At 43.3% G+C, this 25,910-nt stretch overlaps 1 protein-coding gene across 1 annotated transcript; it reads left to right on the forward strand.

Annotated features, from left to right (window-relative positions):
- Nucleotides 1–1,663: 1,663 nt before the first annotated feature.
- DNASE1L3 (deoxyribonuclease 1 like 3) lies at nucleotides 1,664–23,564 on the forward strand. The gene is made up of 8 exons (XM_016131685.2): nucleotides 1,664–1,905; nucleotides 7,999–8,087; nucleotides 13,822–13,908; nucleotides 14,499–14,611; nucleotides 17,169–17,281; nucleotides 20,007–20,164; nucleotides 22,988–23,084; nucleotides 23,390–23,564. Exons 1-8 carry the CDS (start codon nucleotides 1,765–1,767, stop codon nucleotides 23,504–23,506), a joined length of 915 nt encoding a protein of 304 aa, XP_015987171.2. The 5' UTR covers nucleotides 1,664–1,764; the 3' UTR covers nucleotides 23,507–23,564.
- The last annotated feature ends 2,346 nt before the right edge of the window (nucleotides 23,565–25,910 follow it).

A 25,910-nucleotide genomic window follows, 5' to 3' on the forward strand; every position in this document is an offset into this window, starting at 1 on the left:
TCATGTTGACCTCATGCTCCGTATTTTTATTCGCTAAATCTGGCAACTCTATATCCGGCAAACTTAAATAATTACTTTTAAGGGGTTATGGGCCCATTTAAAAACAATTTTTAAACTTCTTTTATAAGTTTAATGTATCCTGTTTCCTAGTAAAGTTCTTTAGCTATATAAACTAAAAGGAAGCCTCCCTTTTTAATACTAAATAATTCTAACTCTAATAAATTAAACTTGTAAAACACTGTTAACCCAAAATTCTTATAAGTGTTCCAGAACTGTACATAAACTTCATAAAGTTTCAACTTAAAGTCACGAATCTTAATCGACCCCAACATTTTATATTAGAGTTACAAAATTGTCACTTTAACAGGCCAAAATCTCTCATATGTTACAAGATCATAAAATGCCAGATATGTAGAAATTCCTTCTTAAAAGACACAAAAAAGGTGTGCCTCATTTAATTCTAAAGCTTCTGGTTGGAAAGTACCTGTTCACCAAGGAAGACAATTATCATGCCTTTGACTGGAGCTACTTTCACCAGAGAGTCCTCCAGGCATGAGGTCTGTGCAGTAGACAATAGGAAGGATTCATCTCAGGAAACCATTATTTCCTCCCATGTACTATTTGGGGTTATCTGCTTAGAATGACTGGGCGTACTTGGCCAGAGATTTTGACCAGGATGCTGACTGGGTATATATTGGCACTATACACATACTTTTTCCTGTGGCTATGGCCACATGTTCATCACTTTAAGGGGAGGTGAGCTTAATGCTGACCTTAATGCTGGCTCTAAGTTATTCTCATTACCTACTCTCTTCACAGAAGAATTTTCCTTGCCAAAGTCTACAAATCTTAGCCAGGTTTATAACTCGATTGAATTTTGTATTTCTTTTATTTTTCAGATATTCATATCTTCCTGCCCAAATCTCTGAAAGTCATTTCACTTGGGCTGAAATTCTACAATTCTTGCAAAACCTTTCTTTCTCAGGGCCACATGATTCTCACAAACATTAAAGTAATATCAGATTGAATCATGGGTCACTCCAGAGGCTTTAACTGCTTTTTTTCCTTCAAGTCCAAGGACATTTTGCAGACCCATTCTATCAGACCAGCAATGGCTCTCCCTGTCAACACAGCGCCAGCGTTTGGTGTGTTAAATTACATACAGCAAAACTGCCAAAAAAAATTACGTAATCTTAATGGGATGTGACCATTGATTACACCCACCAGGGTAATTAGAGAGTCAGATCCTAGGTGTGTCCAGGAACAGCTGACAACCAAATCTCAGCAATGGCAGAAAACATAGCACTGTCCCTGCCTTACTGCCCCCTACCACCACCACTACTGCACTCCAGGCGTCCTCTGGTGTGGACCACATCTCAGTCCATCAGTTTTCAGGAAAAGGTACATGGCCTTTTGTGACAACACGAAAGATGATCAGCTGTCACAGCCGGCACTCAGTTGGAACAGGAGTGACTTTATAGAGGATGGCGCCCAAATTAGGCAGGCCAATTTCCTCACCAGAGTGACAAAAACAGGAGCTCCTAAAAGACTAGCCCATTTCCTTCATTTCCTTGAGGAAAAAATGCGTGATCTTCAGTTCCTCACAGAACTGAAAGCAGCAACAGGGAATCCAGTAATTCCTGTTATCTGCAGGCTTTATAAGTCAGCAGAGACTGAGGAAGTGGCCTGAGGAGGTGACTGGGAGCCCACACTGCAAACACCACTGTCCTCTCACTGCGCCCTGAACCCAGGAGGAGCACCAGGATGTCACCACCGCTGGCTTCCCTACTGCTTCTCGTCCTCGCCATCAACAGCACTCTGGCCCTGAGGATCTGCTCCTTCAATGTGAGGTCCTTTGGGGAATCCAAGAAGGAGAACCAGAATGTCATGGATGTCATTGTCAAGGTGAGCCCCTTTTTTCTCAAAGGATTGATGGACACCCCTCATGCCCTCTACTGCTTTCAGACCTGAAGACACTCAGGTGGAATTTAACTAAAGTTAGTTCCTAGGGTGAAGGCAACAGCTGGCTTAGAATTTTGTAACAATAACAACGGCAATAATTACAATAATCAGTTCACCCCTCCAGGCTTATGTGTCATCATCTTAAAATGGGAGCAATAACAGTACCTCCCTGTAGAGCTGTTGTGAGGAACACGTGAGCTGGTAAATGTAAAACTCCAGTACCAGGCTCACAGTAAGCTCAGGTAAGGGTTGACTACTATAATTCTCATTACCATTTATCAAATGCTGTGTCAGGCACTATAAATAGAGGATTTCATTTCAGCACACTTAGGAAGGAGGATTCTTATTCCCCATGCAGAGATGATGAACAATGGACCTATTCCAGCTGTATCTTTGTACAGCTGGTGGATGGGCGACTGGGTGGGGAGCTGGGATGCTGGCCTAGCTAATCTTTTAACCATCAATGCAAAACAAGTTTTTGCTTGCATTCTTCCTTCTATCCTCCCGCAAGGGAAGGAAGGAAGGAAGGAGAAGAGGAAAAGGCAAGCATAAAGACTAAGGAAGGAGGGAGGGGAGGCGGGGAGGGAGGAGGGAGGAGGGGAGGCGGGAGGAGGCGGGCGGGGGGGGGAGGGGAGGGAGGGAGGGAGGGAGGGGAGAGGGAGGGCGGGAAGGGAGGGATTGAGGCGAGGAGGGTGTGAGGAGGGAGGTATCTTTGGGGCGGGGGAGGATGGAGGGAGTTCGTTATGTGGCTTATTGAGTTATTCTTGATTTTTTTCTGTCTTTCTCATTTCTCTCTTTCTTTTTCCTTCTTGCTACTTTCTTCTTCGCTCTCTCTTTCTTTTTTCTCTCCCCTGCTTTCTTCCTTTCCTCCTCTTACCCCATCAACCTTTTCCCAACTCCCAATTCTAATCTTTTTCTCCATGTAGATAAGACTCTCTTTGGGTACTCAATGCCAGGAGTCAGTTGACTCTCTTTACCCTACAGGTTAATTTATTTTTGGTACTGGATGCTGAAACCTTTGCCAGGACTCTACTGGGTGTTTCTATCTTAGAAAGCCCTTGAAGTACCATGGTAAACTGGGAATGCCAGGAGCCCCAAGTTCAGATCCCACCTGGCAGCAGGGTGAGCAAACTTGGAAAGTCCCTTCTGCTCCCTGAGTCTCCCAGGGCCTTTCAGTAACATGGGCTTTATACAGCCTGTAGTACAGGTTGGCTGAGAGAAATCAAGGTAAACAAGACCCTTGGCAAAGTTAGCAACAAAGCAGGTGATCAAAAACATGAGCTGCTGTTATTAGTAGGCAAAGTGGTTTAGAGCGAGGACTGGCATGCTCTGTTCTTCCTTAGATGGTCCTTTCAGACCTGGTCGTCCCTGCCCTTTGGATGGTACCCAAGGCCCTCTGGATGTCATTGTTTAGCCAGGACAGTCATGCCAAGCCTGTGAGAACCATGACTCCCTGGGTCAACTGGGAGCTCTGACATGCAAGGAAACTATTTTCCCTGCTTCCTCACACAAAGGCCCATGGAGCCTGGGTACCTGCTGAGTTCTTATCTCCTTTCCCACTTTTTCCATCCAGGAAATGTCACCACAGCCTTAAGAGGCTGTCATTTTGTTCCTTGGTGATTCCATTGTGGCCGGCCTGTAATCAGCACCTCTCTTAGCCACTGTGTCCTGGAGGGCTGACTGATGGACAGTCCATCACAACAAATGCCATGTTTGTCTGAAGTCTTTGTCAAGCTCCCTTACCTTCTCCATCAGTGCAAAACCATCTTATAAATAGAGACCATCTCAAAACACTGCCAGAGCCACCTGGAGCCCTTACAGTGAAATTTGAATCCCAGATACTCGGGATAGTAATGTGCACAGGGCCCCTTGTCTGAGCACCTACTTATAGGCAGCGAATTTTACATTCTTATTTAATACGATGATGTAAGTGGCAGTGCCCCCACTTTATAACTGCGAAGAACGAGACTCAGAATGGTGAAGTGACTTAATCAGGTTTCCATAGCTAGTAAGAAGAGCCAGGATCGAATCCAACCATTGAACAGCCCAGTCATATAAGTGGAGATGCCTTTTTCACTCGTCCACACTGGATTTGTCACAACAGAGATGAGACCAGCATCATCATGCTGTTGTCGTTTTGACCTTCCCTGGGAAGGTTGGAGAGTGAGGGAGGCCCACCTTCTCCATCTTTGGCTTGCTGACCAGTACTGCGAGCAGTTCTCCAGATGCCAAAGTCTGCAAGGGCAGGGCTCCTCCTGCATGCGACTTCTTCAGTTTGTGTCCTTAAAGAGTAGTATGAGTTCATCCAACAAATACTCATTGAAAGTCGGCCATGCTCCAGACACTCCGAGGCCCTGGGAGTGAGATGGTGGGTGTGAGAGGCACTGTCTCCCTATTTGCGGAGCTTACAGCATGTAATCATGTAGGTGTGCTGACTGTGCGTTGGTCCCTAATATGTGGTGTCCAAGTTCAGTCTCACAACTCCCCTGATTAGTGTCCCCATTTTGAAGATAGGGCAACCAGAGTTCAGAGCAGTAAAGTAAGTTGCCCAAGGTCATGGAGTGAGTAAGTGTAAGAGCGAGAGTCTGAACCAAGGCCTAACCGATCTCATTTGGGCCTTTTTCCACCACGCCGGGCTGCTCCCTGCTTAGAGACAGGAATGAGGGTTTCAAGGATGCTCTCTGCCCCAGATTTTTCTAGAGTTCTCTAGACTGCCCTTCCCTCTCCCTGGGCCCACTCCTGACACTTCCGGCTGGGATCCTTCATCACAGGCCATGCACAGCCCTTATTCCCATCCCACTCTGTGAACAAGAGTCAGAAGGATCTCGCTGAGTCCGGTCTGGGAGGGCCTTCCAGGGACCCTTCTCCTTAAGTCTTCCTCCTGAGGAGATGAAGCCAGAGAAAATGTATTTTTCCTGGTCCTCTGGCCTGAAATCGGGGCAGAGAAATATGTGCCATGAATGAATTTGAAAACTGAATAGTTAATGGCTGTTGGGGAAACACATTGTACTATTTAGGCTAAAACAAACAAACAAAAACAAAAACAAAAACACCTGTATGATAAATATTGCCATTATTTGCTGAGCATCAGTTCTGTACTATGGAATGGGCCAAGAATTTTGTATCCATTATGTCATTTAACCCCTATGAGTGGGGAATTGTCCCAGTTCACAGATGAAGAATCTGGCAGTTTAGAAAACTAAAGTGACTTGCTCCAGGTCACACAGCTGGCAAGTGATATAGTCAAGATGTGAATTCAAGGCCATTTGATTCAAAGTCATCCTACTGCCAATTTTGCAAATGTATATAAATACGGAAATATATGAAAAAATGTCTGAGTGGTAGGATTTCAGTTTATCTGGTGATTTTTGTAATCTGTTTTTTTCTACATTATACAAATTTTCTACAATAAGCAACATTATTTCTATAATTAGAAAATTATTTTCTAAAAAACTAAGTAGGAAATGTAGTCCCATTTTTCTTACGATGCCATAAAGAAGATTTAAACCCGGGAAGACATTTGTGCTTTATAAACTTGGCTCATCTGGTTCCAGTATGGGCCTCGCGCCCTCCCCTCTTCCTTTGACCATGCCAGATGCTGTGCTAGGAGTTGGGCATAAAGTTATGAATAAAGCAAGGTCTAGCACATTGTCTAACACACAGCGGGCTCTTGGGAAAACTTTGTTAGACTGATGAACCAACAGATGGATAGATGGATGGACGGACTGATGAAGGCCAAACAGCTAAAGTTACAGGTTCCATCCGCAGGAGGATTCTGATAATGGGGTCCTGAACTGTTGCTGACTGCAGGGAGAATTCCAGTCTACAGGAAATATTCTCCGAAGTGCTGAGGAGACCATCTGTGGGAAGTAGAAATCAGTAACTGCTGTGTACACTGTTAGGCACTTTATAGATATAAGACATTTTATTTAACTTACGTTACATGAGTTAGAATCACACTTGTCATGTTTCAATAAATATTGGCCATCTCCCACAATTCTTTTCTCATCAAGCAGTGTTCTTTTTTATAATAACACTTTAATTTTTAAAATTATAAGCTTATAATCTATACATTACTTTTATTAAATTAAAGATAGTCATTATGGAAAATTTTGAAAATATAAAAACATATAAAGAAAAAATCACCTAGAATCCTGTCATTCAAAGATAACACCTCCTGGCATTTGCGTAACTTTGTCATGGTCATTTTTCTATGCAAAAATAAACACGTAAGTCTGCATCTGTTTTGCAGCATGGAAAACACCCCATATCAATTTTATATTCTGCTTTCATATTACAAGTAATTCACGTGTTAACATTCCTTTAAAATCTGACTTTTAATGCTATGTAATACTTTATGCTATATTTTCAACATATTTCATTTAATGCTTTCCTATTTGGGAATACTTAGGTTGTTTACATTTTTTTGTTGTTGCAATGCGTCTTCCTCTTTGATCTGTACAAGTAGTAATAATAATAATTTATTGTGAGCGTCCTATATGGCTGGCACTGTTCTAATTATTCATTTAATCCTCCAGCAACCTTGTGAAGAAATGACTATCAATCATCCCAACTAATAGATGGGGAAACTAAAGCGCAGAGAAGTACTAGATATTTCTTTATAACAGAAGGCATTCTTCAAAGTGGAAAAACTAGACCAAAGGGCAAATATATTTTTTAAGGCTTTTGATACATATTCTAAAATGCCATCCAGAAAGGTCTGGCAGTCATAAGTCAGCAGGCTGGCTTAGTGAGCAGCATCTGGCTCTCTCTGGGGAACCCTGCAAGGCTGATGCCATGGATTTCAAGCCATTTGATGGAAGGATCCAGACTCAGACGTAGTTTTCCTCCTCAGTGACTACATAGGTGCATCTCTACCTTGGGCAGCTACTTAAAGACTGCACAAACCAGTGTGGTGGCTCTCCCCGCTTCACCTTTCTAGAGAGGGAGCCAGACATATGCTCTGCAAATAGGGCCAGTGGCATGCTCCTCCTGCTCCAAGTCCTTGGTGGCTGTGTGAGAGGACAGGATTAACCTTGAGGATGCCCTGTCCTTGACCAATAAATCCCGAGGCATTGAGCCCACGAGGATCCCATACACAGACAGGTTCCCATGGTCTCCAAGGGATGTGGGCTTGGTCTGCACCCCAATCTCCAGGCTGTTGCTCACCCTAAAGGAGCCTCTCCTGTATTCTTTATCTCCTGAGCTCTTTCTCACCTTTCAGAGCCTGTTTGAATGCCATCTCCTCTGTGGAGACTTCCCTGATCCTCTGGGCAGAAGTAATTATCTCTCAACCCTTCCACAGTTGTGACTTTTGTTTAGCACAAATTGCATTTGCCTTTCATTGTACTATTTGCTTCCATTTGTTTCTTCTCACTGGACTATGAGTCTTTAATGACAAGAACCATATTTTAACAGTTTAGCATGATGGGCTTTATAGTCACACCACCCTGAGTTCAGATCCTGATTCTACCACCTATACTGGCTGTGTGACCTTAAGCTAGTCACTCAGTCACTCCGAGCCTGGTTTCCTTCTATGCTTAATGGGCTAATAGTCATAGCTGTCTCAAAGGTTTATGAGGCTCAGATTGGGTTCACAATAAATGTCAACTCTTATAATTATACTTCTTTATTTCCTCAGTACCCAGCCTGGTACTTTTTACTTACTAAGGGCTCAATAAGTATTATTATTATTATTATTATTATTATTATTATTATTATTATTCAAACAAAATCAAGAGGTAGGACTTGTTGTGGGCTCCAGATTTGAATTGCCTAGGTTCACATTCTGTCTCAGCCTCTTTCTACCTAGATAACTTTGAGTACTTTACTTGGCTTTCTGGAGCCTCAGGCTCCTTGTCTTTAAAATGCACATATTAATAGCATCTACCTCAGAAAGTTCTTCATTTATTTCTGGGAAGTTAATGAATTTAACAAAGCATCCAATTTGATATTTAGAACATAGTAAGTACTCGCAAAAAGTTTTTATTATTTGTAGTAAATGGTTTCAAACACCTGGGAATTCTTTCTCTGCAGGTCATCAAACGCTGTGACATCATACTCCTGATGGAAATCAAGGACAGCTACAACACAATCTGTCCCCTGCTGAAGAACAGGCTGAATGGGTAAAGATGGGGACCCCTGGGACGCTCTATTGGCTCCAAATCAAGGGCAAGGGCACTTGAAATGCCCCAGGGAACTGAATCCTGTATAAGAGCCAGCACTCACCCTCACCACCAGTTCATGTGGCCAGCACTGCCCAGGCTTCCAATGCCATCAGCCACTGTCATGAGAACTTTCAACCAGCTAGTTTTAATATGATAAATTAAAATATGGGAAACAGATGAGGAGTCAGGGCAGAGAGAGAAGTGAAAGAAACAGACAAGAGGTTGAGCAGAGTAGTACTGTAATAAAGAAAAGACTGAGTGTGAATAGGACATTATGATATGCCCACAGGCTGAAATATTATGTAGACATTAAAAATCATGTTTGCTACAGAATAAGTTAGAGCTAAATATTCCAGTCTGGAAATATGACTGCAATATATTGAAAAAGCAAGTTCAGAATTGTAGGTAGAGTATCACATCACATCACCTCACATTATACATGGATATAAGTGTGTGTTTGCATGGGGGAAGACAAAAAATGAAGATATGCTCCAAACTGTTAACAGTGGTTTCTACTGGGAGGTGGGGAGCTGTGATTGGAGAACCATTGTGTACAGGGTCAGTGAAGGAATGGGGAACCTTGCTTTTTATTTTATATTCTTCGTTATGATTTTAATATTTTATAAAAAGTCTGAATTGATTTTATAATTTAAAATTTAAAAAGGGGGAGTGGGGAAGTAGATGGGGTAAAAGGGGTCAAATATGTGGTGACAGAAAGAAATTTAACTATGGGAGGTAAACACACAATGTGTGTGTGTGTGTGTGTGTATGTGTGTGTGTGTATGCCTTACTATTAAAATGTATAGATGAAACTTACTGGATTTCATTAACCAGTGTCACCATAAAAAAATTAATTAAAAAAAAATTTAAATATCCTCAAATTGTTTTGAATGACATTGGGTTATATTTATGATTTATATTCTTTTTTTGTTTTCATCATTTTAAAGTTATTATTATTTTTTTATTTAGTTTCAGGGTATACAGTACATTGCTTAGACATTTGTATAGTTCATAAAACAATCCCCCCAACTGCACCCTCCCTCCCCTGACCCTCTACCTAGCCAACATATTAGTGCTAACTGCATTCCCTATGCCACGCACCCCGTCCCTGGGACTTTCCATCAGCTACTAATTTGTACTTCTTTAGCTCTTCACCCCATTCTCCCAGCCCCCCAACCATCCTCCCCTCTGTCCAATACCAAATTGTTGACTATATTTGTGAGTCTGTTTTTGACTAGTTTGTTTTTTTTATTCCTTAGATTCCACATGTAAGTGAAATCATATAGTGTTTATCTTTCTCTGTCTGACTTAAATACCTTATAGGTCCATCAAAGTAATATCTTTTTCCATCCCCTTCCTTTTCATATGTAGAGGTCTTGTTTTCTTATCCTTTCCGCTACTCTATCTTTTGGTTGGAGCACTTAATTCTTTTCCATTTAAGGTACTTATTGATAGGAATGTAGTTGTTACCATTCTTTATTCCTGTTTTTGATACATGTTTTTTCTTCTTAAAGAAGTTCCTCCAACATTTTCTGTAATATTGGGTTAGTGGTGATAAATTCCTTTAGCTTATTTTTGTCTGAGAAGCTCTTTATCTGTCCTTCAACTCTAAATGATAGCTTTGCTGAATAAAGTATTCTTGGTTGTATATGCTGGGTCTTCATCCTATCAAATATTTTGTGCCAAGCCCTTCTGTCCTGCATAGTTTCTTTTGAGAAATCAGCTGCCAGTCTTATGGGTGTTCTCTTTAAGTAATTATCTGTTTTTCTCTTGCTGCTTTTAATATTCTTTGTTTGTATTTAATCTTTGGCATTTTAATTATGATGTGCCTTGGTGTGGGCCTATTTGGATTCTTGATTTTTGGAATTCTCTGAGTTTCCTGGGGTTTTATGTCCATTTCCTTCACCAGATTCGGGAAGTTTTCCATCATTATTTCTTCAAACAGCTGTTCAACATCTTGATTTTCTTCAGTTACACTGATCAGACAAATATTTTGACTCTTAATAGGGTCCCATATGCTCCTTAAATTATTTTTATAGCAAGCCATCTTATCTCTTGCCATTCTGATTGCATGTCCTTGGTTTTCTCTCCTATAGATAAGGCATTTGATCCTCTTCTTTATTCATTTTGTTTATTCCTTTGTTTATTCCATTTAATATAGTTTTCATCTCAGATAACGTGTTCTTCATTTCAGACTGGTTCCCTTTTATAATTTCCATTTCCATTATTATGTTTTTTTTATCTCTTTGCCGAAGTTCTCACTGAATTTATCTACACTCTCAAAAGCTTATAACCAGTGTTTTGAACTCGGCATCTGTTAGATTACTTGACTCCATTATATCCAGATCTCTGTTCTGTTCTCTCAAATGGTTTCTGCTTCTTTATCTTCCCATATTGGTTGCCTTTCCATGTCTGTTTCTATGTACTAAGCAAAGCTCCTAAGTCTCCCAGTCTTGTTAGTGTGGATTTGTGAAGTTGGTGTCCAGTGGCACAGTCATGAGAGGGGTTCAGCTGCAGGCCAAACTTAGCCTAAGCCTCTACCCCTCCAGGGCCACCCAATAAGATTCAGCAAGCAATCCACAGATGCTGTGCTTATAGTTGCTTCAAAAGGCCACACCAGAAACAAAGGCCAGCTGCCTCCAGTGTTGAGTCTAGGTGCTGCTCAGCAAGGAGCACTGACTCACTGAGGATGTACACCTGGATGTGGCTTGGGTGGGGCTACCAGTTGGGGGAGGTGGAGTTTCTGGGCGGGGCAACTTCTGTTATCCAGTTTGACGGCATCAGGGCTATGGTGGCGTTGTGTCCGTGCACTGGGAGTGGGGAGGGCTCAATAGGAAACAATGGATCCTGCTGGCACTTCAGTACAGAGTGTGCTTCGCCTCGGCTCTCATTCCAACAATGTCTCCCTGTAAGTCCCTGGTGCCCCGTGCATGCAGCCAAATCAGCACTGGTGCTCAGAGTGAGCAGGTTGGTCTCTGTGAAAATCCATTCGCAGACGCAGCCCCTGTAAGAGGCTTCTGTCTCTGCTGCTGCCTCCAGCTCACTCTGTCACTCAGGACAGGGCAGCCCCGCATCCTCACTCTGTCCTACCTTCTGCTACTGCAGGATGGTTTCTTGGATTTCTCCCTAGTTGGATGGCTTATTTCTCTAGATCCCAGACAATTTTTCCTTGCTGCTTGCTCCTTGTTTCCATCACAACTTTGATTTGGTCACCAGAGGGATGAACAGAGCCTCTATCATCTATGCCATTTTTTTCTCTATGATTTATATTCTTTCTCAAAGAATAATCAGCAGACCCACCCACCTGAAAATCACCCCAGAGTGAGTTAAAAGTATAATTAAGAGTCTCTGGTCTATAGAATGAGAATATCTATAAGAATCTTTTATTAACAAACTTTTCAGGTGGTTCTGATGTATCCTGATTTTTCAAAACTTCTAATATAATGTTTCTTTTGTAGATCCATGACAAAATTAAACAAACTAGAGCATATACTATGTGCCAAGTAGTTCAATTATGTAAGCAAAAAAATAAATAAATAGCTTATAAAAGATTAAAAGGCAGTGAACCAAAATGTTGATAGTGGCTATCTCAGAGTATAAATTGACAAGAAATTTTAATGTGATTTCTTTTATCTATTTTCTGTATTTTCCAAATTTACTAAAATGAGAATGTTACATTCTCTTCCTTTTTCTTATGAAATATTTAAACATACTTAAAAGCACAGAGAAAATGATGACAACCATGTATCTACCATCCAGATTGAACAGACAGTATATCTGGTCATTATTATACTTTTGTAATTAGGAAAACACAATGAATGGTCAATCCAGCCTCATTAGGCGCAAGAGAAACAGCTTTGGCCACTCTCCTCACACAGAAGACTGGCCTCACCCCTCTCTGGCCCTCAGTTTCTCATCTGAAAACACAGAGTTGGAGCTAAGCTTTCCTTCTTTTTAGCCTTGGCAGGTGTTCTATTTCTGGATCTGACCTTGACAATCAAAGAGTGGGTGTAGCACAGGGGTTAGGTACCTATGCTCACCTCAGACACTTCAGTCTGGATCCTGGCTCTGCCATGACCTCAAGCAAGTTACTCAACCTCATTTTCCCTGTCTACAAAATGAAGCTAATAATAGAACCCATTTTCCTGGGATGTGATGCTAATTAAATCATACACAAAAGACGTAGAACTGTGCCTGGCATATAGCAGTGATCACTAATGGCTGGTGGTGTCTATTACTAGTAAAATGAAGGGAATTATAATGGCAGATGATGGTTCCTGGTGGCCAAATGTCACAGCTACCATCAATACTCTAACATCATTCCAAGCATCTTGTCAATTCACTTACATGTGCTATTTCATTTACTCCCCATAACAGCCCTATGGAGTAGATATTATGATTGCTTTCCTTATAGCTGAGGGACCTGAGGCACAGATAGGAAGGACCTGCCCAAGGTCACCCATCCAGTAAATGGCTGAGTCTGTCTTTGAATGTGGGTCATGTGTGACTCCAAAGCTAGTGCTCTAATGTAGCCTGAGTGCCCTCAGCTATCCTTGGAGTAGCTCTGGTTGGTGTTCAGAAGTATGGGGGACCGAAGGGATGGGAGGCTCTAGGTATCTCTCCACCTTGGTCTGGAGCAAGTCTTCCCATACCCAGTGATCTCAGTTCTCCCCAACCTCTGTGTACTGTACTGTGGACTCCAGGGAGAGCCAGGTCTGTTTGTCCCCTTATCTTCCTTAAGCTAAGAGGGGCCTTAGTCACCTCACAGCTAAGTCTTTGCAAACAGTTTGGCAACTCAAGACTTGGCCAGCCTTCCCAAACTGGAAGCCCACAGGAATCCATTGCCTACGCCCCTTGGACTCCAGTGGCCGGATTTGCCTTAGAACATGTATCTAAAGTCCCAGGAATGACTGTGGTATCTAAGTTGGCCCCTAAAGATCCCTCTGTTTCTTTTTCAACTGAACCTGAGACTACGCTGTAGCTTAGTCATGCCATAGATCTTTTTGTGGGCAGAGGGAGTAAAGCTGAGTTAGATTGCACAGGGTAGAGTTCTCAGCAGTTTTGGCAAACACACTGAGTCAAGTTTCCCTGGAATGGGTGAGGGGTAGAGTCAATGGAACCTCAAGGCCATATCCACAGCACCCAGGACATAAAAAAATGCTGATTTGAAATCATAGTTTCAGAACAGGAAAGAAAGTCCAAAATAAATGTTACTAGGAATCCTGCATGTGACAAATGCTCAGGGGAGGTGTATGGACAGGGTGACTTGATGGGGTTTGCTCCACCAGGAATTAGGAGGTGCAGCACCAGCCATGGGCCAGAGTGCAGTTTGAAGCTGATTCTGGCCTAAATCTTTGTTCTTAATGGTCTCCCACAGGTGCAGGCCAAAGCATGTGGATTTGGGAGTGAGTAGGATCTGGATTCAAATTCTACCTTTGTGCTTGCAAACTATCAAAAGATAGTAACAATAGCACCTACCTTATAAGGACAAGAAATAATAGCTGTAAAGATCCTTGGCAGATGTCACATTCCCAGTCAATGGTGGTCCATTTTATACTCAAAGATTACGATAAACGGTTGACCTTCTACACGATTCCATTGGAAATATGAATGCAGATCGGAGAGAGAGGAACCTATGCAATAGGGGAATGTTTTATTTTAAGACACAATGTAAAACCTTTATGTTTTCTAGATATTCAAGAGGTACAACATACAACTATATAATTAGCTCTCGGCTTGGAAGAAAAACATACAAAGAACAGTATGCTTTTCTCTATAAGTAAGTATAATCTATGCTTCCTGGAACATGGTTTGTTTATAAATTATGACTGTGAATTGAATCAAAATGCATATATTTTCATCAAAACCAAATTTTGATCTCTTACCAGTTCTTGATATCCACCAAAATATTTGCTGTCAAAATTGGGAATAGCGCAGTATTAACTCTGCAAATTAGAAAGCACGAGCAGCTTCCTAACACCTAATTTGTTGGTTCACTCAGTGGCTGCCTGGTCAAGGCAGTCAGGAGTTCTTCATTCTTCACAGCCAAGTTCTGGTCCAGGAATGGCAACCTGAGTTGTCTAGCACAGCTTCCTACTATTCTCATTGTCTTCCTACTAGTAATTGGTTCTAAGTCCGAACATTAACTTGTGGGTGCCCCAGAAAACTAGTACTGCTCAGATCTTCAGTTCCCAAAGGGCCCTGGCTGTTGAGAAGAGTTGACTAAGCCTTGTTTTCAGGGTGAAAGATCTCTTCCAGCATTCCAGTCCTGGGAGGCTAATGAAGCCATGGGAACCTATGTTTCTGCTTCTTGAAAGAAGTAAGAAGATAGCTGACTCAGCTGAATGGGGTTTCTTTTTTCTCTTCTAGAGAAAAGCTAGTGTCTGTGAAGGAGAGCTACCTCTACCATGACTATCAGGCTGGAGATGCAGATGTGTTTTCCAGGGAACCCTTTGTGGTCTGGTTCCAATCGCCCTACACTGGTGAGACCCACAGGCCCTTCTCGCCCATGATTCCCTCAGTGATCTCATGAATGGGCAGCAGCCCTGAGTATGGGCTGTGATCCTAGGGTTAATGCAGTATCCTTAGGGAGGCTTTAGGCTTGACTAAGAAAGCCATTAAGAACTTTTAATACCTGAATGTAGAGGATGCAGTATAGTTTGATGGCACCAGGCTGGCTTGATCTCCCCAGCCTGGAGTCCACCTTCTGGAACCCTTGATAACTCCACTGTCTTTGGAGCATTTAGGCTGATAGAAATTATTTATTGCAATTCCTCAGTCCCAATCAAATACAATTATTCTTTCGTTTAAAAAAATGAAGGAATGGCCAGCAAAGATGAACACCCCACCCCAAACCTAGGGTCTCACTCTCCCTCCAGTAACTACATAGATATTTTTTCCACAGACTGGGAGTAGAGAGGAAGTCCAAATGATGGCACCCAGAACTCTAAAACAATACTGCTTGTATTAGCCATGAACAATTATTGATCCCTGATTAGAGTACAGGATCCCAGGCTCCTATACTCCTTCAATGACCCTGCGGTGTGGGAATCAGGACCATATCCAGGTTCAGAAAGGTGGAGTTGCTTGCCCAAGGTCACCCAGCAGCCAGGAAATGGACAAGCCAGGGTTGTGACTCAAGCCACCAGCTCAGGAGCTCATCCTCTTAACCACTGTGTGGCACTCAGTGGAAAGTCAAGAATAAATTTGGTTTGCCAATTGAAGCTATACAGAATCAAATATTTTTTCAGTACCTTCTTCATGCCAGGCTCTGTTCTGGGTCCCGGATAAGTCAAACAAGGTCCCTCCCCCTGCAAAGTTATGTTGTTGTAGGGGAGATAGGTAATGGCCAAATATATGCAGAGCTGTAAGTATGTACCGCTATATCTACACTACACAAATGAACATCCTGGCTATTTCTGCCCTGGGTTAGTTACCTTGAAGATAGAGTGTTGAGAAACATGGGAGAATGGTGAGAAAACTGCCAATAGGAAAAGAGGAGATGGAGGCTTTGGGGGCAAGAAATGTTCTTCAGAGAGCACAGGTGACAATCCTCTTTGTTATGTACACCATTCACATATGCTAACCAGGACAGGGTTCAGAGTCCTCCCTCCCCGGTAATGATTATTTTTTCTCTAAGAAAGTCCTCAGCCTTTGTGAACTGCAAATGAACCTGTTTGTATTGAGTTTCCACACTTCCATTCTTCCCCCCACTCTCCCTCTCTCCCCTGGGATGGCACCTCAGCTGTGTCCTATTTAGAGTTTTCTCTCTTGTGCAAGGAAATCTGTTCCCTCTATCTGGGACTAAAGATGAAGGAGTTAGCTATTCATCTATCTTTCATTCATTCACTTAGTCAGTTAACAAACATTTCTGAGCACCTCCAATGTGCCAGGCACTGTGCTATGTACTGGAACCAAGAGGGTAAATGAGACAGATAAGCCTACCCTCACAGTGCGAGGCTCCAGTGGGCCTAACAAAGAAGTAAAGCAAGTAATTTCACAGCATGAAGGAAGTAAGCAGTATGCATTGACTAGCAGGGTGAGGGGCCCACCTCAGATGGGGAGATCAGGCATAGAGAGGTGACATTAGGCTGCGACCTGAAGAAGTCAAGTAAGAGAGGGCTGGGGGAAAGGGCATTTTCGAGGGAGGGCACAGTGAGCACACAAGCGAATGGGTGGGAAAGGGATTAGGATGGGTAAAGTGTCCAAAGAGAGGATGAGGAGTGAAAGGAAGGCCTGAGGAGAAGAGTGGGAGATAAGGCTGCTGGATCAGTGTGGGGTCCAGGAGACAGGCTGCCAGGTCTGAGTCCTGGCTTCCCACTGTGTGACCACCAGTAGCACCCAGCTCCTGAGCTGGCATGGGGACCCAGGCGTAGAGGGAGGGAAAACCTGAAGAGGAAGTGTTCAGAACTCAGCAGCTGCTACCAGCAAGTGGACAAGGCTCAGTTTCGAGTCTCACCCACATTCCCTCAGTCAGGCTCCCTCAGGCCCTCCTGGTGTGGGGAGGGTTTTAGACACTCCTCCAAAACAACAACAACAACAACAACAACAACAACAACAACAACAAAACAATGACGACGACAACAACAAACACACACTTTATTTTAAATAACTTTTTGGGGCTTTTTTTCTTGATTACAAGAGGAGTATAAACTGATATGTTTCATTTTTTTTTATTAGAAAAACCTTTTTTCCTTAGTAAAAAAACCAAACAGGCTTATTATTTTTTAAAAATAGAAAATACAGTTTTTAAAAAGATGAGAAAATAGAAACACCTACAATGCCAGAAAGGAACATTGTCTACCAGCTTTTTCTTAGCCGCGAAGGGCGAGTGGTAGAAAAGAAGCTTTCATGGACTGACAATAGCAGCCTCACAACGCTAAGCCTGTTCAGATCGCAGCCACCGGCTAGACTCTCTGGAAACGAGGGGACCCGGACAACAGAGTTCATGCCTGGGAAGACAGCCTGTTTCCCTTGAGCAGTATCCCTGGACCATTACTCAAGAAAGTGTGTGACCTCTGCCTCTTTCCTGTTCCTCAGCTGTCAAGGACTTCGTGATTATCCCCCTGCACACTACCCCTGAGACATCCGTTAAAGAGATTGATGAGCTGGCTGATGTCTACATGGAGATGAAACACCGTTGGAAGGCAGAGGTGACGACCCTCTGTGTCTGTTGAATTCCCATCTAGGAGGGGCAGAATCTGGTCCTTGAGAGGGAGGAGTGGCTCCCCAAGAGTTCTTAGCACTAAATACCCTTCTTGCTGAATCTGCCTGGGTAACCATCCATGTGGGTCTTAGGAACTCATACCCTGCTCCACTGATAATGGCTGCCAAAATTCACTAAGGGAATAGCTGGACATAAACACATTTATTTAATCCTCCTAATAACCCTATGAGGTAACTATTTTATTCATTCTCCTTTGTAGTTGAGAATAGTGAAACAGAAAGAGGTCAAGAGTCTTTCAATTGCAAGTGGTAGAATCTCGTAGTGACTCATGAAAAAGAGAAGCAAGTTTTTGGTTCTTGTAACTAAGATGTCCAGGAGTAGTTCAGGCATAGCTGGATCCAGGGCTCAGACAAAGTAGTCAGGGCTCGGCTTGACTCTTTGCATCTCTTGGCCCTCTTTTCGTCTCTGGGTGGGCTCTGTTTTCGGGCTGGCTCCACCCTTCAGCAGCTTAGGATAGAGCTTCTAGATCAACTGACAATGCAACAAGTGCCCTGGGATTGAGTGTGATTGGCTCTGATAAGGTCAATGTCCATCCCTGAACCAATCACTGTGCTGAGGGGGTTGAGATGCTCTGATTAGCTAAATCTGTGTTAGCTCCACCCCGACCTCATGGACTACTATGGTGGAGGAGGGAAGCGGTTGCCCAAACTAGGGGTGCTATTCCCACAGAAGGGGAATACATCTACCATCTCTTTAGCCTCAATTATTTCCTTACCTGGAAAACAAGGATGCCACCACCTGTGGCTGTGAGGGTTTGTGAAAGTACTTAGTAAATATAGAAGTGCTCTAGAGCCCTGCTCTCCAACATTTTTGGCACCAGAGATCAGTGCTCCTATGAGAATCTAACGCCTGATGATCTGCGGTGGAGCTGAGGTGGTGATGCTAGCGCTGTGAGCAGCTGTAAATAGAGATGAAGCTTTGCGCCCACTGCTCACCTCCTGCTGTGTGGCCTGGTTCCTAACAGGCCACAGACCTGTACTGGTCTGAGGCTTGGTAGCTGGGGACCTCCGCACTAGAGGGCTCTTCCTCATTCTTTTTTTCTCATTTCGGGATGTGACTCCAGTGATTCCTTTTCCTCTTCCTCAGTTTCACTTCCAAAAGTTCAAAATGAGTCAAGTAAAGCATAAGCACAGAGCTGGGGCAAGGAGAACACAAGAGGTATATTTCATTGCTTATTCGTAAAGAGCAGAGCGAGAGAAAGAATAATTAATTTATTCCTAAAATTATGAATTGATATATATATTCATTCATTCACAAGAATTTATTGAGCATCTGTTAAGCGTTGGGCACTTGCAAGGCATCAGTGGCACAACAATGAACGAGAGGGGAAACTCGTGCTGAGGGGCCTTCAGTTAGGCAGATGGCGTTTGATTCATGACTTCTCCACTTGGACCTCCCAGTTGAGTGGTATAGAGCCAACCCTCTATGCTGTTTCTACAGAGGTTAAAGGTCTTTCTATCACCTAGTGTTCGTGAGATTTAAAGGAAACTTTATGAAGTACTTACTGCACACAGTGAATGCTCAGTAAATCCTGCCTCTATTAATAGAAGCTGGTGGTCACGACATTCCGTCCTCAGCTGAGCCCATCAATCTCAGGGAAAATCGTGAACACTGAGGTCAAAATAAAATGTTTTCGAAGAAAAGTCTTGAGTCAGCAACAGCCCCAAACAATAGTACAAACAAGGAAATCTGACACTTCCTCTGGATTGAAGGATATTAAAATTCTGTTCCAAGAGCCCCACAGGGAAAAACACTTCCAAGATAGAATGATTCCGTTGGTGGCCTAAGGTTCTTCCCACTTCTCCAACAGACAAAATTTCCACAGGAATACATTCCCAATTTTAAGACAATAGGAGAGAAAGAACAGCGCCAAAGCTGTCTAATACACCACCCAAGTTCATTTTTCCTGCTTGGAAACAAAAGGCGTTGATTCATTCACATGTTTAAGCCACAGACAAAAGATGTGAGGGAGTAAATTAGTGGGGTTCATTTATTCCCACCTAATGCTACATGCTGAATTACAGAAATATGGTGACTAAGAACAGGAGGAAGCAGCTATAGTGAACATCTTTTTTCCCGTTAAGAACATCCTCTCTTGTACATACTCGCCCGCCAAATACTCATCAGAACTGTGACTCAATTTTAAACCCATGGCTGCTTCTTTGAAAAGGAAAAAAAAAAAAAAAAAAAAAGTTAAGACCCTGTATTAGTTTGCTAGGACTTAAACAGAAATTGGGTGGCTTAAAAAACACAGATTTGTTTCCTCGCAATCCTGGAGGCCAGATCTCCAGGATTAAGGTGTCAGCGGGGGTGGTTTCTGCTGAGGTTTCTCTCCTTGGTCTTCCCTTGATGTCTCTGTGTCCTAATCTCCTCTTCTTATGAGGACACCAGCCATATTGGATTAGGGCCCACTTCTATAACCTCATTTTACCTTAATTACCTCTTTAAAGGCCCTCTTCCCAAATACAGTCACATTCTAAGGTACTGAGGCTCAGGACTTCAACATAGGAATTTGGGAAAACACAATTTAGCCCCTAACAGAACCCATCATTTACTGGGCATGGGAGATGGAGTCATGTCAGCAGTTCTGACCAAAAGTGTTTGGCAACGATGTCCACTAGGTGACTGACGCTCTAAGTCATATCTTTCAGAATTTCATTTTCATGGGCGACTTCAACGCGGGCTGCACCTACGTCCCCAAGAAGGCCTGGAAAAGCATCCGCCTAAGGACTGACCACCGATTCACTTGGCTGATTGGGGACCAAGAGGACACCACAGTCAAGAAGAGCACCAACTGTGCATATGACAGGTAGGAGGCATCTGCCAGAGGCTGCTAGCCCATTTAGTGCTCGGTGTGCATTAGAAAAGGCACCCCTTCTTGGCAGACGAGGCACTTGGCTTGGAGAGCTGAGTTAATTAGATTTCAGGCCTCTCCACCTAGTGCTTTGTATAGTAAACAAATTGCATTAACTGGGAACTGTAGTTTAGCAGTGGCAAGTGTGGGCTTTGCTGTCAGACAGTCCTGGGTTTAAATTCAAACTCTACTACTTAATACATCTATGACCAAGAGACATAAACTCTCTGTGCCTTTGTTTCCTCACTTATAAAATGGAGATTATAGTAGCACCTCACCCATGGATATATGATGAGGATTAAAGGAAGTAACGCATAAATCTTATAACACAATGCGTACCATATGGTAAGAGCTCAGTGCATTCATTGCTGTTAATTATTCTATCACAAAAACATGTCACCGTTTACTCGATCAATCCCCTATCTTTGGGCATTAGGTTATTATATTACCAAAGATTTGTTATTAAAAGTTCTGCTGAAATGAACATCCTATATATGCATTTTGTGTATGTATTTATGACTTCCTTAGGGTAAAACTCTGAAAATGAGGCCAGTTAGTGCAAGGGTATTCACACTTCTAAAGCTTTTGCTGCACATTTTCTAAATGCAAGTACACACATTTAAATAACATGCTCTTATATTTGTAAAGTCCCTCTGGTGATTTTCAGTCGGCTTTAATTTTTGCTCCTTAAATCTGGAGGGTGCCTGAAGACCGCGAATGTTCACAATCTGCCCACTCATAGAGGAGACCACAGGTCGGGATGCCCCTAGGAAACCTGGTCCCATGGGTGGTTTCCTTTCCCAAGGCTCAGCCTGAACACCTCCCATGCACTGGGGCAGCCTCCAGAAAGCTCACACAATCAGCTGGCCTGCCCGCACACAAACCTAAACGTGAGAAATGGAGGAACCGCATTTAACTGTGTTGTTCCAGACTCTCTGTGTGTGAAAGAATTGCTTTAAGAAATCTCCATCTGCATGTGAAGAGTTTACTTGTGGATCGAGTTTAAAGTTGAGTTTAAAGTTAATCAGGTGGTGGGTGGTGTTGGTAGCAAACACTGGAAACCAAATCAGCTGGCTGGAATCGGGGAAAGCTCAGTGGATGGTCATGAGCTACCAAAGAAGCGTGAGATGGCCATCTGCGAGAAGACAGTTGTCTTACTTCTCTAGTTTTGAGGTCTGGCTTTCATTTTCATCTCGTGACCTCCTTCGTTCCTCTTGGAGCTTTCAGGCCTGGAGTGTTTGTTGCAGAAGTATTCATTCCAGCCCTCAAAAGTGGAAACAACCTAACCATTGGGAAAAAGCAGAGGCAAGGTGGGAAGTTCCAGGAAATGGAGGCCCATGCCCCCTCCCTCCTATTTTGCGGGGCTGCCACCAAAGCACATGCCAGTTATGCAGCCTTGGGCTGGTCAAGTCCCTTCTGTGGCCCCATTCTTCTCCTCTGGCAAATATGAGGGAGATGACTGAAAACAATAAAGCAGACGAACACTGAATCACAGGGAAAGATGTTCACAATAGATGAGGTGGGTGGGGGAACAAGTTGAAAAGGGTGTTTACTAGAACCCTGTTGTTATACACACATATGCCCAAAGATGGTTTTTTTAAAGAATGATTTCTTATTTTGCTGTTCTGAATTTTATGCTTTCCTTAATAGCGTGTGGTTTTTGTGGTTTTTAAAAAGGCATTAAATGTTTAATAAGGGAAGTAAGATGAAATGGTCTCAATTCCAGTCTTTATCCTTTGCTCAAATACCTATTGAACACCTCCCATGCACTGGGGTAGCCTCCAGAAAGCTTACAATCAGCTGGCCTGCTGGCACACAAACCTAAATGTGACAAATGGAGGAACCTTACTTACTGTGTTGTTCCGGACTCTCTGTGTGTGAAAGAATTGCTTTAAGAAATCTCCATCTGCATGTGAAGAGTTTACTTGTGGATCGAGTTTAAAGTTGAGTTTAAAGTTAACCAGGTGGTGGGTGGTGTAGGTAGCAAACACTGGAAACCAAATCAGCTGGCTGAAATCAGGGAAAGCTCAGTGGATGGTCATGAGCTAGCTCTTTGACTCATCATGTCATTCTTCGGCTAGTCTGTAGGGGCCATGTAGACCCCAGCTGCATCCCTCCACTTGGCATCCATTAGAGTTTATGCTTTCAAAACCCATTTCACTACCGCATTCACATTTTTGGTTATCGCTGCAAAGCCACTGCACTACGGTTTTTCCTCCGTATTTGTCTTTAAATCCATTCATCTTAGCAAAATAAATTAATTTTAAGAGAAAATCATAATGCTAAGGTGAAAAAACTGTATCATTTGCCACAAGTCAAAAATAACTGTAAAAATAATCCCAGTGAAAACCTGACAATGTAAATTCGACCTTAATTCTCTTGCCTCTGGAATGCTTGGTGGTTGCAGCCTGCTCTTTCTGATTTAAAATGGAAGCTTAGGAGCTACTACAGACAAGCCAGGCCCCTTCTCCATAAATGAATAGGGAAAAATAATTACAAAAGAAATAATATTCTCAGGATGCAAGATACTGCTATGCGGTGCGGTGTCCATGTGTCATATAAAATCTTTTTTTATACCACCAGGGCTACCTGTCTACACAGGGAAATGCCATCCTGGTGTCCACAGGGCCATGGCAGGGGCTGATGCTATTTTCCAGTCTTAGGCACCATCCTGAGGGTCACAAGCTAAAACCAGGTCCAGATGTCAGACATGGACATTGGTCTGATTTCAAAAATCAATAGGGTAAATTAACATGACTTTCTTTTTCCCTTCTGCAGGATTGTGCTGAGGGGACAAGAGATTGTCAGCTCTGTTGTTCCCAAATCAAATGGCACCTTTGACTTCCAGAAAGCTTATGGGTTAACTGAACAGGAGGTATGACTGCCATCTTGTCTTTCTGTGCCACCGTCCTGGGAGGATGGGTTGGTGTCACCCTTTGAGGTCATCACTGGAGACACAATGTTGGGCCACTGGATTTTAAGTCTCAAAGCCTATGATTCTATAACTTTAAGACCTACCTAAATTTCTGATTGAGCTGGTCCAGGGACAGGTATTCACCAGTGTATGATCTGTTGGGTGACTTTGGGCATTTAGCCTTCCATCCCAGTGCCTGAATTTGCTCATCGCTAAAATGAGAGTATATCTCAATTCTCAAATTCATCTCCCTTTTCTCTTTACAGGCCCTGGATGTCAGTGACCACTTTCCGGTTGAATTTAGACTACGATCTCCAAGGGCCTTCGCCAACAGCAAAAAATCTGTCTCTTTAAGGAAGAAAAACAAGGCCCGTCGCTCCTAGATACAAGGGTGCCTTTTTATTAACCATTCCTTCCTTCTCAATAAAAGAGCTCTAACAAGTATAAACTGCTCCCTGAACTCAGGAAACAAGACTGGTCCAAATGCTTTCATTTTTCAACTTGACTTTAATCCATTTTTAGCCTAATTGGGAGGATAGTCTTCTATTACCCTATTTGGGCTCGTATCTCTCCTTAATTTGCTCAAAAGAAAACTGGGGGCTTTTGCAGTCCAAAAAGATGGCCTTCGTGTCCTGAGCTAGAGTCCCATCCGCTCTCATGGACACTGTGCAACCCTGCTGTGGAGTCAGGAGCGCTAGTTTCCAGTCTCTACAGGGGAATCCTGTTCCATGGGGAATGACCAGAAATGCCAAGGCCCCAACTGCACCTCATAATTTGGGTAATTAACCAAATTTGGGAATCTGGCCCCTCCTGTCTAATGTAAGGCCACTATCACATCTCAAAGGGATGAAGGATGAAGTCTTCTCTCACCTACTCTTCCTGCATCTGAATGTCCCCTGACTCAGCCAGCCCAGTAACCAACCACCAGTGTCATGGTTTGAAATTTCATTCTGACCACAGACCACCTGCATTCCCACTCCCTCCTTCCAAATCCTTCAGGGGTTCTCATCACCATTCAGAGAGAGCCTAGAGATTTGGGACACCTGTGAAGGTCTCCATACCTGGCATATCAGCCTCACCTTTGTCCTACCTTGCATTTTATGCCCCTTCCCATCCTTGTGCCCACATGCCCTTCCCATCCAGAGCCTGGGCTAAGTGTCCCAGCCCCCATGTATGCCAAATACCTACTGTAACATTCACCACATTGCATTTGTCACCAAGGCTACTATTAGGGCCCCTTGGAAGACCTGGTGGATCAAGGGCCCAGTTAGCTGGCAGGGACTCAAAGGTTTTGTTGTGTTTCTACAACCAAAGAATTGCAGAGGAATGCAGCAACATGGCGCCATTTTACCTGTATCCTGGATGGTGACCACTTTTGCTTGTTTTGCTTTGTTTCCCTTCTATTGTTTCTTTGTTCAAGCATTACATGAACATGGATAACTATATGAGCAATATCGAAGAATAAACAGTGACAAGGAATGCCGCACCCCGACACCCAGCTCCTACCTTCCTCTCTCAGAAGCAACCTTTCTTACCAGCTTATACATTCTTCCAGGAAGTCTATGCATAAATAAGTACCACGTATATAACCTTGGAAAATACAGTGTATAACCTACTATATGCACAGTCTGACTCTGCATTTATTTCCCTTAATACACTAGAGATGGTGTGATTTTTATATAAGGAAATTGACCATAAGCTTGATTTTTGAAATTTGGTAATATCTGACTGAGGGAATAAAATCAAAAGTATCTGCTTAAATGGGGGAAATCATTTTCCCCACATATCACCCTGTCTCTGTGGGTGGGGGTGCGGTTGAAAGGAGCACCTCCAGTTCAGCAGCCCTGGCTCCCGTCTCTCCTTTGGGTTGAGAAGTATAAAGGGCAGTTGCAAAGCCAGGAAAGGAAGCATGACAAACTGGAGGCCACATTCCTCTACCCTTCTGGAGAGAGGAAGGCATCCCGCCCAGGCAGGTGTATAGGAGAGCAGAGCCACTTAGAGGGGTTCACGCCTGCATTAGCTGCCGTGTCTCCCCACCAGAGCTTCTACCCAAATTGTCCTGAAGGCAGAGGCCACAATGAGCCAGCATTCCCATGTCACTTACCCACAGGTCACATCTTGAAGGAGTGGGTAACCCTGTGCCACAGGACTCGGCCCCAGTAGCTTCAAGCTTTAGGATTCAGGGAAGCTACTGAAATTAGGTAAAACTAAGGGAATATCAAGAAACAAGGATGTGTGCATGTGCATGTGTGCGCGCACACACACACACACACACACACATTCAATTCTTCAGAGAAAATGGGTTGAGAAACAGTGAGTGCCCTGAATGGAACACTAACTGAATAATTTCTTGGTTCCTGATTCTCCATGTAGATGAGACCAAGCTGCAGGCAGATGCCAGGCTTCACAGGACCAAGGGCAAAGGGGGTGGCCCTAGTCCAAGTCGCAGACTCTGGCTTGATGCTATCAGCAGCTTCCTCAGTAGTCCCGCACTTCTACCCTTGCCCCCTACAGTCTGTTCTCTTCCCAACAGCTAGGTGTGCTTCCTAAATGCAAATCTCATCCTATCTCACCCCCTCCTCACCCCGCCTCAAACCCCTCAAGTCTCCCTGCTTCTCTCTGATTAAAGCCCCAAGTTCTTACCATGACCTATAAAGCCCTGTATCTCTTGGCTTTCGGTTGCCTTTTCCAACTCCACTTTCAATCATTTGTATTCTGTAGCCAAGACAATTTAGTTCATGTGCTGTTCCCCCATCCTAGATTGTTCTTCTCCCCCATTCACTCAGC

Source organism: Rousettus aegyptiacus, unplaced genomic scaffold (genome assembly GCF_014176215.1).
Source record: "Rousettus aegyptiacus isolate mRouAeg1 unplaced genomic scaffold, mRouAeg1.p scaffold_m13_p_4, whole genome shotgun sequence".
Classification (NCBI taxonomy): domain Eukaryota; kingdom Metazoa; phylum Chordata; class Mammalia; order Chiroptera; family Pteropodidae; genus Rousettus; species Rousettus aegyptiacus.